Source organism: Pleurodeles waltl, chromosome 8 (genome assembly GCF_031143425.1).
Source record: "Pleurodeles waltl isolate 20211129_DDA chromosome 8, aPleWal1.hap1.20221129, whole genome shotgun sequence".
Lineage (NCBI taxonomy): Eukaryota > Metazoa > Chordata > Amphibia > Caudata > Salamandridae > Pleurodeles > Pleurodeles waltl.
The window spans coordinates 509,203,179-509,218,022 of NC_090447.1; the positions used below are offsets into that span (position 1 = coordinate 509,203,179).

The 14,844-nt window shown below is 44.8% G+C and overlaps 1 protein-coding gene across 6 annotated transcripts in view; it reads left to right on the top strand.

Annotated features, from left to right (window-relative positions):
• The window catches only part of LIMS1 (LIM zinc finger domain containing 1), a 253,547-nt gene that overhangs the window by 113,489 nt on the left and 125,214 nt on the right, over window positions 1-14,844 (top strand). Inside the window, exon 1 of one of the 6 annotated variants that reach the window (XM_069204478.1) lies at window positions 906-1,328. The exons of 3 other annotated variants lie outside the window; for them this stretch is intronic. Coding sequence is in view for 1 of the 3 variants with exons in the window: in XM_069204473.1 (XP_069060574.1) it covers window positions 1,100-1,206 (107 nt within the window). In the remaining 2 variants the exon portion in view is untranslated. Of the gene's footprint in view, window positions 1-905; window positions 1,329-1,419; window positions 1,442-14,844 lie in introns of those variants that run through there. 2 more of the 6 variants (XM_069204473.1, XM_069204477.1) reach the window with 2 other exon arrangements.

Sequence of the window (14,844 nt, forward strand, 5' to 3'; positions counted from 1 at the left end):
TTAGACTACGAGTCTCAGAATGCTGCTGAAAGCAAAATATTGCTTGCCCTCCCGAAAATGACTATGTTCTGCTGTATGACCAGCCGCTTGAACAATTTTATATTTTGTTGTGCGAAATTACAGTGGCTTAACGTTAAGGCTACAGAGGTGAAATGTATGTATTTTGTGTTGAATGACATCTGTTCGTTGTATTATTGTTATTATTGCTGTTCATATTATCAGTATTATTGTTATAAACTTTGCAGTCCAGATAATGAAAAAAATGTAGCAGAGTCTCATATTTAAGATTGGACGTGTGAGCTACACTCCCATAAAAAAAATTCTTACTTTTAAAATAGAAAGCAGAATGTTGATCTGCCTTTCACCAATTGACCAGGAAAAAGGACAGAAACTGTCGCAACTGCATGGCAAATTTCTTTTTCCTTTGTTGCAGGAAACCACGCTCTTATTTCCAGTTTACAGATTCCCCCCTCCGGGAAGAGCACATCCTCTCCCGATTGGATGGTCTGATGCGGTCAATGTAGGCCTTTGCAGCCTTGTTTCTGGTTAATTGTGTGCACGGGAGGGGTCAGAGGCACTGCGTCTGCCCTGTCACGCGGCTTGAGACCACACTGAAAGAGACCACAAGGTGCGCGCTTTCTTTTCTTTCACTGGCATTGGTCTGAGTGGTGGCTTTTAAATGTGTAATGATGTCGGCAGGGGCTTTTCTGTGTCACTAGCAGTCGTGAATATGAATGGAGCCGGGAAGGAGTTAATTGCTCATTACTTGACCGATTTTTTCCAAGAAGCTGAGGCCTGTGCACTGTCCCACTCCAAGTGTGCCCTGGCCCCCGGGAGGGACAAAAGCCTCGCGGCCTGTTCCCCACCCCCCTTTGTGTGGCGGTGCGAGGCCCGGTGATAAGGGGAGCGCACGGCAGTGCCCTTCAGAGAGGGTGTGTACCTGCGAGGAACAGGAAGCCACGCTGGGCCTCTCCCGTGCGCCGCCGAGAGCGCCACAGGGCGCGCGCTGCAGGTGTGTGCGCACGTACCGTCTTCAGGCATTTTGGCAACTCTGCCCCTCTGCAGAAACGTGAAAAACCTCTCTCCCTCTCGAGAAGATATGAACAGGCTGCAGCTGAAGGAGCTGTCGCAGTCTGGGCTCTACCGGAGGAGGCGGGACCGGCCCGACAGCCTGGGACTCAACGGCTTTACCGAGGACAGGCTGAGGTGAGTGCGCCCTGGCGGGCAGGTGACTGCGTCTCCGCACGACACCATGTCCCTGGTCCCGGACGTCTGCTTAAACACGTGCATCCTGGGAGTTGTAGTTTGCTTCAGCCAAACCTGTTGAGGTAAGAAACTTTACCATTCTGGTTTGTCAAATGAAAGCCACGGACTGGAAGAAAGGTGTCGCGCTAACATGTCTGGATCTGGTCACCCGAGCCCCCTCACGAGCCACAAAGTTGTAAGTAGGGTGTCCACGTCTCCCTTTTTTTTGTTTCCCTTCGGGTAGCTGTACCCTGCCTTTATAAAAGAAAAGTAAAGCAACTAAGTAAAGCCAGGGCTTGAATGAGCATGATCAGGTGGCTGCATGTCACGGGGTCTGCGCCCTTCCAGCGCTGCTTAACGTTTTCATTCAGCAAATTTTACTTTGGGGACTTTGGTTCAGTTTTTCAGTCGTAAGACTTAAGCTTCTGTTTGTGGTACCGGTACTAGCCCGTGTGTTATGTGAACACCTAGGGCTGGAAATGTGTTCCAGTAAACTGGAGCCACCGCAAGCAAAACATGAATGAAAAATTATTCCTGTACTTAGGTTTTCGTGCCACTACGATACAACTTGATATTGTTGCTTTTGCCCTGCTTTTTTTGCGGTACCCATGGCTGGGGAAGGGTTTGTGACTGTAGGGCTGGTGATGAGCGCACGTTGATTGTAGAGCTGAGTAACAGGAAACAGATGGGCTTCAAGGCCTGCATCAGTCGTAGGCAGGCACCGGCAGGCAGTGTTGCTAACCTCCTACATGAACCCTACGGAGGAAGAGTCCACCTTTCCTGTGCGTTATTTAAACCCCGAGCACTCACCATTTCTGTGCGCTTAGGAATCCCTCAGCAGACGTAGCAGTAATAATTACAAATTGCTGTTCTATGTTATGCTTGGAGACTTGATCACAACTGCGAACATACATACTTGTTGCTCCGCAACCCAGTTAACAACAGCTGTTACATAATATACTCCGCTTTCATGATACTTACTTTATCAGCTTTAGAAGGATGACAGGCTGCATTTCCCCACCAGCATTCAAACCTACGAGCTGTTCTTTTCACACAGTGCTTCGCAGCAGATGCATTAACCAGCTGAGCTATCTGAAGCACGTTCAGATACATGGATCGCATAATTTACGAGTGTGCTAGGTTTTTTGTGTAGCACTCGTAAATGCCACCTGGTTCCTGAGGGTGTGCTATGTTTGTGTGTCTACAGCGCTCTGAGGAGGATGGCCCTGCGCGGCCTGTTAGATCTTGCTTTTCCTTTTTCCATTGGGGGAATTCTTGGTGATTGAAATGGCTTTAGGCAAAAGAATGCAGCAGAACCACTTGTGACCTCTGCAGCAGCCCAGCCAAAAAACACAGTGCTGATATCTGCAGACTTTTCTGTCAGAGAGGCTTATTGGGTCTTGTTAGTGGTCCTTAAATCCAGCAAAGAAAGACATGTACATGTCAACTTCGGGCGATAGTATTTATTATCCAGCACCCTTTCATCCTGGGTCTCCGAGAGCGCTCATAGCAGCCTTTTACAAATACGAGCACTTTGCAGCCTCTTCCGGTATATAAAGCGCTATACAAATTCTATACTACACTACTACAGCGAGTTCGCCTATTTCTAGACTTTTTAGATGTTTGCATATAACTAAACTGAGTCACATGACGATACAGGTTTGCCGAGGTTCACTCAGCTTGGTCAACAAATTGGGGAGTGGAGACCTATAGATTTGTTGCCCTGGTCTAGTTGTTCCTTAGCTGACAACTAGATCATGTCTCCTTTACCTACAAGGGTATGTACACCTTCCAGAAGCTGGGATTTATTGCTTTTAGACTGTCTGGAACCGGTATTTGGCCTCTAATAAATGAACCGTGACCTAATATTAGAATGCAATTTGGGGAAAAATACTGGGTGGATTACCTGGGTCTAGATTGTAGATGTGCATGGATCGCCGTGGGTTTTGTCTGCCCCTCCTCCCCCTCCCCTAAAGGTGACTCCTCCAGATCCTAGACAGGAAAGAAGTGCAGCATTGATGCCCGAGCAAGGATCCAGTTTCAGCGCTGACAGCAGGAACAATGCAGCGAGGGACGATTCCCAACCCCCACTGGAGACCAGTTTATTTCTAGCCGCCTCTTTGCTTTACTTGGGCCCAGTACTTTGAGCATTCTTGGCCTCTTATACCCTGCCATAATTATTTTGAGGGCCCATTTAAAAAAAAAAAAAAAAAAATCGGAAGCCCACTCGTAGTTTGCGGACTACTGTGGTTGGATATCTTTGACTTTTTGGAAGTTTACAGAACATAACAAGGCTGAGGTGGGAAAAGTAAGAAATCAAAGTTTTCCAGATTTTTTCTCCTTCAGTTTTTTTTTCTCCATTATCTGCATTTGTTTTACTTGGTGGGTAAATCTATTTGTGTGTAGGTATTATTTGCACAGTGTCGCTAAACTTTTTGGTTTGGCAAAAAGGAGCTCGAAATGGATGTCAAAGGCACTGGTATGATTTGTGGAAAACGGACAAAAGTGAAAACTTTGCGAAGGGTGCCTCATCGAACCCCATCCTTTTCGGGAGCCCCAGGTGTTCATCCGTAACACCCTACTCTTATGTATTCGGGGAAAATTGCTGATTTTATGCGGGAGTAAATTCTGCCTGCTGATGCGAAATGCCTCTCTTGATCCCAATTGTTTGAATCTTGGACTACTGTGAGTGTCTGCAGAACAGACGGCGTTTTACGCTCCTCGGCGACGCATTAGATGCGCAAAGAATGTTGTGATCTGGGCCATTTCTTCTTGTGAAGTGCTTGCAGGCCTTACAGACATAGACCGCAGGGTGTCGTGTGTCCGCAAACACACTAGTGCCTTCGCTTAGCAGGCGCCCCGCCGCAGGTCAGCCCGCGTTGTTTACCATGGATACGATTCAGCATTCCACCTTGGAAATGTTTCCATCCGAGGCCAGCGAGGCTTCTTTGCAAGGTCCCCGGCTGTGTGAGCCATTCACGAGGGCCCTGGGGGCAAGTGACTTGAGAAGGGGGCGGGTGGAGGGGGCTGTCCGAGTATCCCTCCTCTGTGGCCCTCATCTGTTTCAATTGCACAGCAGCAAGGTCACACTTCAGAGAGAAAAGTACAATCTGTGTCAGTTTTCTGTTTTATTTGCGTTATTCATTGATTATTTGTATGTCTTATTGTCCGTATCATATTTAATGCATAATGTTTGCACATTTATGCTAAACCCTTGAAAATGTTGCAGAATAACTTTATTAAACTGTGAATACAGTGCAGTGGGGGGAAGGTCGCGGAGCGGTTACAAAAGTGCATTACACCCCAGGTATTAAATACAGATGTTTGTAACGGCTGAGAATAAGTGGAACTGCTGCTTAATGGTGGAGTAATATAGCGCATTAGTAAAGTAGGATGCCGTATTGGTGAATTATAGGTTATTGTTAGTATAGTATTGTGGTAGAGTGGCGTAGCAGGATTGCGCAGTGGCATAGCAGGATGAGACAGTGGTAGAGTAGGATGGCACAGTGGGATAGTAGAATGGTGCAGTGGTAGGGTGACCAGGCGTCCCGGATTTGCCGGGACAGTTCTGGTTTTCGCCAGCTGTCACTGTAGATTTCGGGAGATTTAGCTCATGTCCCGGTTTTCAGAGATGGTTGCCAGAAAATGGTGGGAGGAGATTTTTTAGTTTTCCAAAATAGAAATAGTTAGAAGGTGTTATCAGAAAGCAATTTCATTACCAGTCATTATGCTGGCTTTAAAAATTGCATTTTGTTTGTTTTTTGTGTCTTTTCTGTAATTCTACTTTGATGGGAGCTGTCATTATTTGTGCGCGGTTGAAGTAAAATTGTAGTCCTTCTTCTATTTTTGTGAAATATCCCTGTTTTTGGCTTTAGAATTCTGGTCACCCTGTGCAGTCGTATCTTGTGATGGATAATAAGTCTAATAGGATGGCGCATAGTATTGTATGATGGTGTACTGGCAGTGCTTTAGCCTCTTCGCTGCCAGGCCTTTTCCCCCTCAGGTGTCAAGCCTTTTTTGGCTGTTTGGGGCAGTTCGCGCTTAGGCCCGCATAACTTTTTGTCCACATAAGCTACCCATGCCAAATTTGCGTCCTTTTTTTCAAACATCCTAGGGATTCTAGAGGTACTCAGACTTCGTGGGTACCCCGGAAGGAGACCAATAAATGAGCCAAAATACAGTGAAAATTTAGTTTAAAAAAACGGGGGAAAAAGGGCTGCAGAAGGCGGCTTCGGTTTTTCCCTCTTGAAGATGGCATCAACAAAGGGTTTGCAGTGCTAAAATCACCATCTTCCCAGCTTTCTGGAACAGGCAGACTTGAATTAGAAAACCCCATTTTTCAACACATTTTTGGCAAGAAAGGTCCAGTTGGGAATTTACGGCACTAATAGATCTAACTCGAGCAAACAAAAGACCCATTGCATTGCAAATGCTTGTTTTTTTTTTTTTCTAGTTTTTTTTCTTACTTCCAGCATCCGCCTTGTTGCGATCCGTACGTTATGTAGTCTCGGTGAATCATACTTAGACTACGAGTCTCAGAATGCTGCTGAAAGCTAAATACCGTCTGCCCTCCCGAAAATGACAATGTTCTGCTATATGCCCAGCAGCTTGAGCAATTTTATATTTTGTTGTCCAAAATTACAGTGTCTTAACGTTAAAGCTACAGACGTGAAATGTATGTACTTTGTGTTGAATGCCATCTGTTTGTTTTATTATTATTATTTTTTATTGCTGTTAATATTATCAGTATTATTATTATAAACTTTGCAGTCCAGGTAAAGAAAAATGGTAGCAGAGTCCTTTATTTAAGATTGGACTTGTGAACTACACCCCCATAACTTTCTTTTTCTTACTTTTAAAATAGCAAGCAAATACCCATTTTTACTATTTGTTGTGCTTTCAGCCTCCTTCCAGTTAGTGACAGAAATGGGTGTGAAATCAATGCTGAATCCCAGAAAACAAAACATTTGTGAAAAGTAGACACAATTCTGAATTCAGCAAGGGGTAATTTGTGTAGATCCTTTAAGGGTTTCCTATAGAAAATGACAGCTGAAATAAAAAAAAATTGAAATTGAGGTGAAAAAAACAGCAATTTAGACATATAGGGGAATCCAGGATGGGGTGACTTGTGGGGCTCTCACCAGGTTCTGTTACCCATAATCCTTTGCAAACCTCAAAACCTGGCAAAAAAAAAAAAAACTTTTTCCTTACATTTTGGTGACAGAAAGTTCTGGAATCTGAAAGGAGCAACAAATTTCCTTCCACCCAGCGTTCCCCCAAGTCGCCTGATAAAAAAAGGTACCCCACTTGTGTGGGTAGGCCTAGCGCCTGCAACAGGAAGTGCCCCAACACACAATGTGGACACATCACATTTTCCCAAAGAAAACAGAGTTATTTTTTTGCATAGTACCAAGCTCTGGATTTTGGCCTCTAGCTCAGCCGGCACCTCGGGAATCCTACCAAACCTGTGCATTTTTTAAAATAAGTTATCTAGGGGAATCCAGGGTGGGGTGACTTGTGAGGGCTTTCACCAGGTTCTGTTACCCAAAATCCTTTGCAAACCTCAAAAAGTTGGCCAAAAAAACACCTTTTCCTCAAATTTTGGTGACAGAAAGTTCTGGAATCTTAGAGGAGCCACACATTTCCTTCCATCCAGCCTTCCCCCAAGTCTCCCGATAAAAATGGTACCTCACTTGTGTGGGTAGGTCTAGTGCCCGTGAAAAGAAATGCCACAAAACATTATCTGGACATATCAAGATTATCAAATACAAACTACCTTTTTTTGCGGGAGATCACCTGCGTTTTTGGTCCTGGGTTCAGCAGCCATTCAGGGAAACCTTCCAAACCCATACATTTCTGAAAACCAGACACCCGAGGGCATCCAGGGAGGTGTGACTTGCGTGGATCCCCCAGTGTTTCCTTACCCAGAATCCTCAGCAAAGCTTAAATTTAGCTAAATAATCAAAATGTTCCCACATTTCTGTGTGGGATCACCGCACTGGGACAAATTTCCTACCGCCTAACGTTCCCCTCAGTCTCCCAGTAAAAATGATATCTCACTTGTGTAGGTGGGCTTACATGCCTGTGACCGAGAAGAGCCAAAAACATGTCGAAACTGAGGGGGAACCAAAGCGGGTCCAAAAGGGCAGTTGGAAAAAAATCATTTTTATGCTGACAAGCCGGGCAGATTTTTTTATCGGTATAGATGAGACAATAATGGGTGGTAGGAATTTTGTGGGTTCCTGCAGATTCTGGAAGGTTCCATCACAAAAATTGGAGAAAAATGTGTGATTTCCAGCAAAGTTGGAGGTTTGCAGGGCATTGTGGGTAAGAAAATGGTGTGGGGTGCATGTGAAGCACACCACCCTGGACTCACCCAGATGTTTAGTTTTCAGATGTGTCTAGGTCTTGTGGATTTTTCTACATGGAAGCGTCCCAAAGTCCAAAAAGTGCAGCCCTTACCATTCCAAGTGTGACGATTTTGAGAGTTAGCCAAGCTCTCATGGCCCACATGTAAAACCAAAACCCAAAATATTCAAATGTCCTCTTGCATGCCGTGGGATAAGATGTTTTAGTGTGCGGGGGGAGAGCTGAAAGACTGTTACCCCCTTCAGTTGGGGTGGGGGCATAACCAGGCCCATACTGGTTGTTAGCCATCACCCCACTATTTTTTTATTTTTTATTCCCTGGCATCTAGTAGACTTTCTGTCCCCCATCACCCCCCCCTGGGGTGTGGATAGGGGTAATTGTCCTATCTGCCCACTGGTGGGCAGAACAACTTTGGCCCCATTTATTTGGGTGGCCATACTCCCACCCTCTTATTTTGGAAAAAAAATCTTCACTGGTCTCTGGTGGGCTTTCTGCCCCCCTTGGGGGCAGATGGGCCTTCCAAATATAGGCCGATATGGCCAACAGTAATGTGCCCCCATGGGGAGCGACCCTTGCCCAAGGGGCTGCCCCCTAAACAAAACACACACACCAATCCCTGGTGCCTAAGTGGTTTCTGCCCCCCCCGGGGCAGATTGGCCTAATAAAAATAGGCCGATCTGCCCCCACGGGGGGCAGAAAATGCCTAAAATAAATTTGCACCCCAGGGGAATGACCCTTGCTTAAGGGGTCACCCTCGATATATAAAAAAAAATAAGATTAACAAAAAAAATGTATAGATCCCTGGCGTTTAGGGGTTTCTGCCCCCCCTGGGGGCAGAGCGGCCTAATTATAATAGGCCGTTCCCTGGGGGGGGGGAGGGGCGGGCAGAAATGGCCTAAAAATATTTTTTGGCCCCTGAGGAGCGGCCCTTGCCCAAGGGGCCACTCCCCTCATTCAATAATATATAACAAAAAAAAAATCCATGGTATCTAGTGGTTTCAGCCCTTACATTAGGCCGAAATGGCCTAAAAATAATTTGGTCCCCTGTTAATAACAAAAAAAATATATACCCTGGTGTCTAGTGATTTCTGCCCTCCTTGGGAGCAGATTGGCCTAATAAATATAGGCCAAATGGCCTAAAAGCAATTTTGCCACCCGGGGAGGGCCCTTGTCTAAGGGGTCGCTCACCACATATAAAAGAAAAAAATAAACATATAAAAAAAAATATACCTGGTGTCTAGGGGATTTCTGCCCCAAGGGACGGCAGAAATGGGCTACAAATAATTTGGCTCCCTTGGGAGCAACCCTTGCCCAAAGGGCTGCTCTCTCATGTCAATAACAAAACATAAAATCTCCTTGGTGTTCAGTGGGCATTTCTGCTGCCCGATTGCAGCGCAATCGGGCTGCAAAAATGCTGAGAAAGACTTCAAAGAAAAGGAAAGGCCTTTCCTTTGATGCCTTTCTCGGCCCGCCACGTGATTGGAGGAGAAATGCAAAAGCATTTCTCCTCTGATCCGCGCTCAGCTTCCAGTGCAGAGGGGCAGGCCTCTGATGAGGTCAGCGCGCAATCGTGCACTGATGCCATCAAATGCCACAGGGAGCGGGGAGGGCTGGGGTGGACGGGGGAGCAAATCCCCTTCAATCCCTGCAGTGGGGGTGCTGAGGCGAGGCCTACCGCTCACCCCATGAGCCCCGTTCCAGGGCATAACGGTTACATCCTTTGCACCTCAGCGCCGCAGCCAAGGACGTAACTGTTAGTTAGGTCCTTGGCTGCGAAGGGGTTAAGTGGGGTGGAAAACGTGTGGGTCTCTAAAAGGGGCATGGCTAAAGAAGAAGAAAGAGGGATCCTTTCCAAGAGATGTAATGTACAAATACTCTAAGGGAGCGCACCATGAAGTAAAACATATGCAGTGTAGCAGGAACTGCTTTGCTGTCATGGATTTTCTTATGCATGCTTACAGTCTATATTGAGAAATCAATGCGTGTTTCTGCCTACATTGTTGAAAATAGGAATATAGGGCACAGTGGAGACCCGTTTTAGAGTTGGTTTTTAGTGACCCATCAGGATCAGCCCCTTTTAAAAACCCAGTGTATTCAGATTGTGTATTGGTCTAGTAGGATGGTGCATTAGCTTAGTAGGATAGGGTGCATTGGCGTAGTAGGGTGGTGGCCTATTAGTAGTGCATGACAGCATATGTGAGTCCTGGTCATCTGTCAGGATTTCTGAAACGAGCTAAGGAGTGCTGTTAAGGCTTTTTGAGAGATGCTGGTATGTACTGCTTGCTAGACATCTTTTAAAGACAAATTAGTGCACTACAAGGCTAAACAAACGGCAGAAGTAAACTATACAAATGCAGATTACACAACAGAACACAGGGATGTAATATTAGTATAGGAGCAGATATGGCTTAGTGGCTAGAACTGCTGACTTTGTAACTAGGGGACCCAGGTTTGCATCCCAGCCTCAGCAGTTGGCTCAATATCGTGTGATTCTGAGCAAATCACTTGATGTCCTTGTGCGTTAAAATGTGAAAGGTAATGTGTGAAATGTATTTGCGTAATCCCCACTTGACGTACCAGTCCTCTTGATCATCTCCCAACCTCTCGTGTAATGTACAGCACTCTGTTGTTTACTAGCTTTACAAATACAAAAAACACATATACGCTGAATGTGGTTAACTCACATAATTGACTTCTAGTTCATGTGGTGGAAGAGCAATCATTTACAGCAAACAAAATTGTGAGGCAAGTTGCAGGGATGTTTCAGTGTGACAGCAAAGACAGACTTTGAGACTTTGGAAGCTATAGTTTAACAATAAACAGAGGGCCGGACAGCCTTTAGCACGTGAGAGCTACTCTCACGCCCAAAAATCGCATACCTCCCGAGGGGTGCTGAAGCTTCCTGCAGCGGTCTCCCCACGACTTGGGTCCAAAGAAAAGAGTACGAGAGGGGCTTCAAATTTGATTTCGCCAAGGGCTGTTCCTGAGCAAATGCCCTCACTGGGTCTGCTGATTGTATATCTTACATGTTGATCACCTTAGTACAGTGGGGCTCAGAGGCTTATGCCAGGCTTAAAACCAGTTCTTCTGGAACTGGCGATTGTACAGTATGCCGTCTCAGACTCGTTTTAGCAGCAGAGCCTTGCATCTCACTCAGTTGGGCATCATAAGAGCTTTGACTGTTGGCCATGATAAAACATTCAAGTGAGCAAATAAAAGAAAGGGGGCAATATGTCCTCAAAGCTGCATTCATACTGCAGTGTGATTAATTATAACAAATTCCCTTCTTTTACCAAACAGCCAAGAATACTGGTATTTTAGCTACACTGTCATAATGACTGCATCAGAACAAATATGCAGTTCTTTAAAAATGTCTTATTATTGCTTGTTCTCAACGACGGCATGTAATTGTTTTTCAGGTCTTCCTTTGGTTTTGATAGCATAATTGCCTGTTTGGGAATAACCACAGCTTAATCGTAGAAAAAACACTTTAAAATTAGGTGCTTTCAATAACTTTCAGAAGTTCAGGCCATTAAAGCACCATTGGCTGAATGTTTTATGTAGTGCTCCCTCCTGGACAGCACCTTCACAATGCTCATTACACTAGTGTGACGATTTGTCATTGTTTTATGTGTTGGGGGAGACAGTTATTAAATATTTTTTTGAAAGTGCATTTGAGAGGGAAACGCTAGAGTAGGTTCTTGTATGTTGCGGTTGGACACACATCGCTTTGTGTGTTTATGCAAGAGTCATTTGGTTGTGAGTTACCCATTCATGGCTACCTCCAATGTTGATGGTATTGGTGAAGTACTTTTGATATGAGGGTGTTCTACAGAGTTCCGTAAGCATGATGGTATCGGATAGAATCCCTCAGATGTGATTAGGATCATATCCTCCGTCTGAGGGTCAGGTGAGACCAATATACAGTCCTACACTTTCAGCGTCAAAGCACTAATTGGAAATTACTGAGCCTTAGCTGATTTGTGAATGCAAAGCATTCTGGAGGATACTTTCTAAATAACCTATAATTTAGCCCATATGAGAAAGATTTAAACTAAGGCTGGTCTCATCACCCAGGAGATGGAGCACACATTAGGAAAGCAAATAGGTCTTACTTTTGAAAGTTTGAAAGACATTAGCTTTTAATGTGGCTCAGCAAATGCTTGTTGCTAGTGGTTAACCACATCAGCAAAAACAAAGGAAAACATTCTGATGCCAACATGGCGTTATATGCATGTTTTCTCACATGATGGCCATTTTGGCTCCAGCAGAATGATATATGTGCATGCATCACAACTGAGTGCCCATGGGTTTTTAATTTTTTTTTTTATTATTCAATATGGGTCCTGCCCATCTTGAAGCAGTAAAGGAAATAAAATAAAAGGTGTCCAAAAGTGCATCCAGAGAAAAGAGGGCCAGTTAGCAGGCCTAGTGCAAATTGTGGCTGCCCGCCGTCATAAAGTAAAGAAAGATAAGAAAGAACAAACATGGGAAGTGGAGAGGTGGAACTGGAAGTCAACCCCAACAACCAGCACATGTGAGCAGGAAGGGGAGCAATAGAGGACTCTGTGGGGCTCAAGAAGGGTATCGGAAATATCATATGAGCGTGAATGTGGGAGAGCAACACAAGAATGCGGTGGTGGCAGTGTGAAAGTGGAAGCAGCACACCATGCTGAGGGGAGTGAACAAAAAAACATGCTCTCCCATGGAGTGCTGAAAGCAAAATAAAACAGTAGATTCCTTTATGTAAACAGTAGTATACAAGTCATCCATTCACAAGGATGGTAAAGAAGCTATGTTCCATGATAGGGACATACACAACAAGAAAAGCCATCAAGTAAGAAGCAAGCAAATGAGATGGACAAGAAAGCCAACCAGTTGTTAGCAGTGGGCCGACCCAATGTATATTTTAATATTGTTCACAGTCTTTAGTCGAGACCTACAAAGTCTGTTTTGCAGAAGGACCGCAAATATCCAACTGTTCTGGGTTGAAATTCATTATGTGCAAATTTCCCAAATAACTCTTCCCTGTAGATAGCCTGAACCCTTGCTGGACTTCATTGTATGGCCTGGAATTACAAAAGCAAATCCGTATTTCAACAGGAGACGGTGAGCACCTTGAGGTTTTGAAGCATGTGCAAATGATGCAAGCACATTTTCATCCTTCGCAGGAATTAGACACATCACCAAAGTCGACAGGCCTTTGAACCAGAAAGAAGTATGGTGAAGCATACACAAATCTTATTTCAATACTGCAAACAGTTTAGACACCATGACCAATATAGCCATGGAAGGGAAACTCTGAATAAAGTTTCAAAGCTTTATTTCACAACCACAAAGTTAGTGCCATGAAGACATTGTGGAAAACCACATTTTTAAGGATATATGATCACCATAGGTTGCTCAAAGTGGTGGAATAAATTAAATCTAATTAGCATTAACACAATTAGGCAGTCAAGAAGAATTATACATATAATTAATATATGGGAGAAAGAAACGAACATTGATCAGATTCATTTAAGCAGAGTGTACAAATTTAGTCTTGGCACAGGTTGTCCCTACATCTAATCAAATTAGGAAATGCATGTGTGGGGAGGGACAAACACATGCTGACAAAATGCAAAAGAAGACAAAAATAATTAGAAAAACTATAGCACCAACTAGAAAAACAAAGAGTGAGTATCAGCATATTAATTCTATTCTAGAAAAAGGAACATGTTGCGTGGTTATAGCATTCAGCTAAGAGGGTATACCTCTCCAAGGGACACAAGTCTCAGAGATTCTTCATCAGCAGAGCATCTGGATCAGCAGCACAGTTCAGTCAGCAAGTGTCATCAGAAAAGGTGCAGAGAGAGGAGCATCTGCAAAAGTCTGCAAGGGTCTATGAACTAAACTTTCAAAGTCCATCCCTAACATAAAATACATAAATCAGTCCGAGTCGCCAGTTTAATGGCATCAGGTCATGGAAAAGGGCATCACCTAATCATTTGAAAGCTGGTGATCTCGAAGTTGCAACAATCCACAATATTCTCAGACTTATCCTGAGAACCATCTACCATCCCTGTGACTGGATGCATGGTTGCATCGTTTTATTCCATGTTAAATTCACAGGCCAGGATATGTTTTTCCATCAAGGACATTACACTAAAAGTCTCTATGTATTAAACTAAGAAACTACTGCTACTTGCAAAGTTTCTCATGGGAGCAAATCCCAAAGAAAAAGCTCACGTTGGCAAAAAATGATTGCCACATCTTTTACATGACTGCAAATAATAAGAGTTCTGCAGGCCTTGCTAAGCTAATATGTCATTCAAATGCATTACAATGTATGATAATTTAATAAAGCATGTAAAATATAAACTTATAAACTAATTAATAAAACAATACATTTTGCCTAACCGGTTCTGTGCCCAGGACGTAATGGTTACGTCCTGAGGCACAGTGCTGCTGTGCCCAGGACTTAACCATTAAGTCCTAGGCACACAGCCCAGAGGGAGCGCTAGCGCTCCCTCTGTAGGGTTCCCCCCCACCCCCACCCAAGTCAGGGATGGAAGGGGGGAAGGGGAAGCCCTTCCCCTTCCACCCGACCCTTCTCCCCTCACCCCCCCGTGATATCAGCGCGCGCTGACAATCACAGAAGCCTCCCCCATCCATCGAAAGAGAAATGCTTTGCATTTCTCTTTCGATCACGTGGGGGAGGCCTGGAGAGGCTTCAAAGGGAAGGAAATGTATTTCCTTCCCGTTGAAGTCTCTCCAAGCGTTTCAAAAGGCGGATTGCTTGCAATCCGGCTTTTGAAACGCCCACTAGACACCAGGGAATTTTTTTTGTTGGGAAATTGTCATAAGGGAGCGACCCCTTGGGCAAGGGTCGCTCCCCAGGGGGGCATTTTTTGGAAGGACACCTCTAGGCACCAGGGATCATTTTTATTTTTGTTTTTTTTGTTTACTTTTTTGTTTTAGGTGTGGGGAGTGACCCCTCAGGCAAGCGTCGCTCCCCTAGGGGGTAAATTATATTTAGGCCATTTCTGCCCCCCCTTGGGGGCAGATTGACCTATTTTGATGAGGCCAATCTGCCCCCAAGGGGGACAGAAACCACTAGACACCAGGGAGGTTTTTTTTAAACGTGAATTTCACGCAAGGGGAGCGACCCCTTAGGCAAGGGTCGCTCCCCTGGGGGGGCGGAATTGTTTTAGGCCATTTCTGCCCCCCCTGGGGGCTAGATCAGCCTAT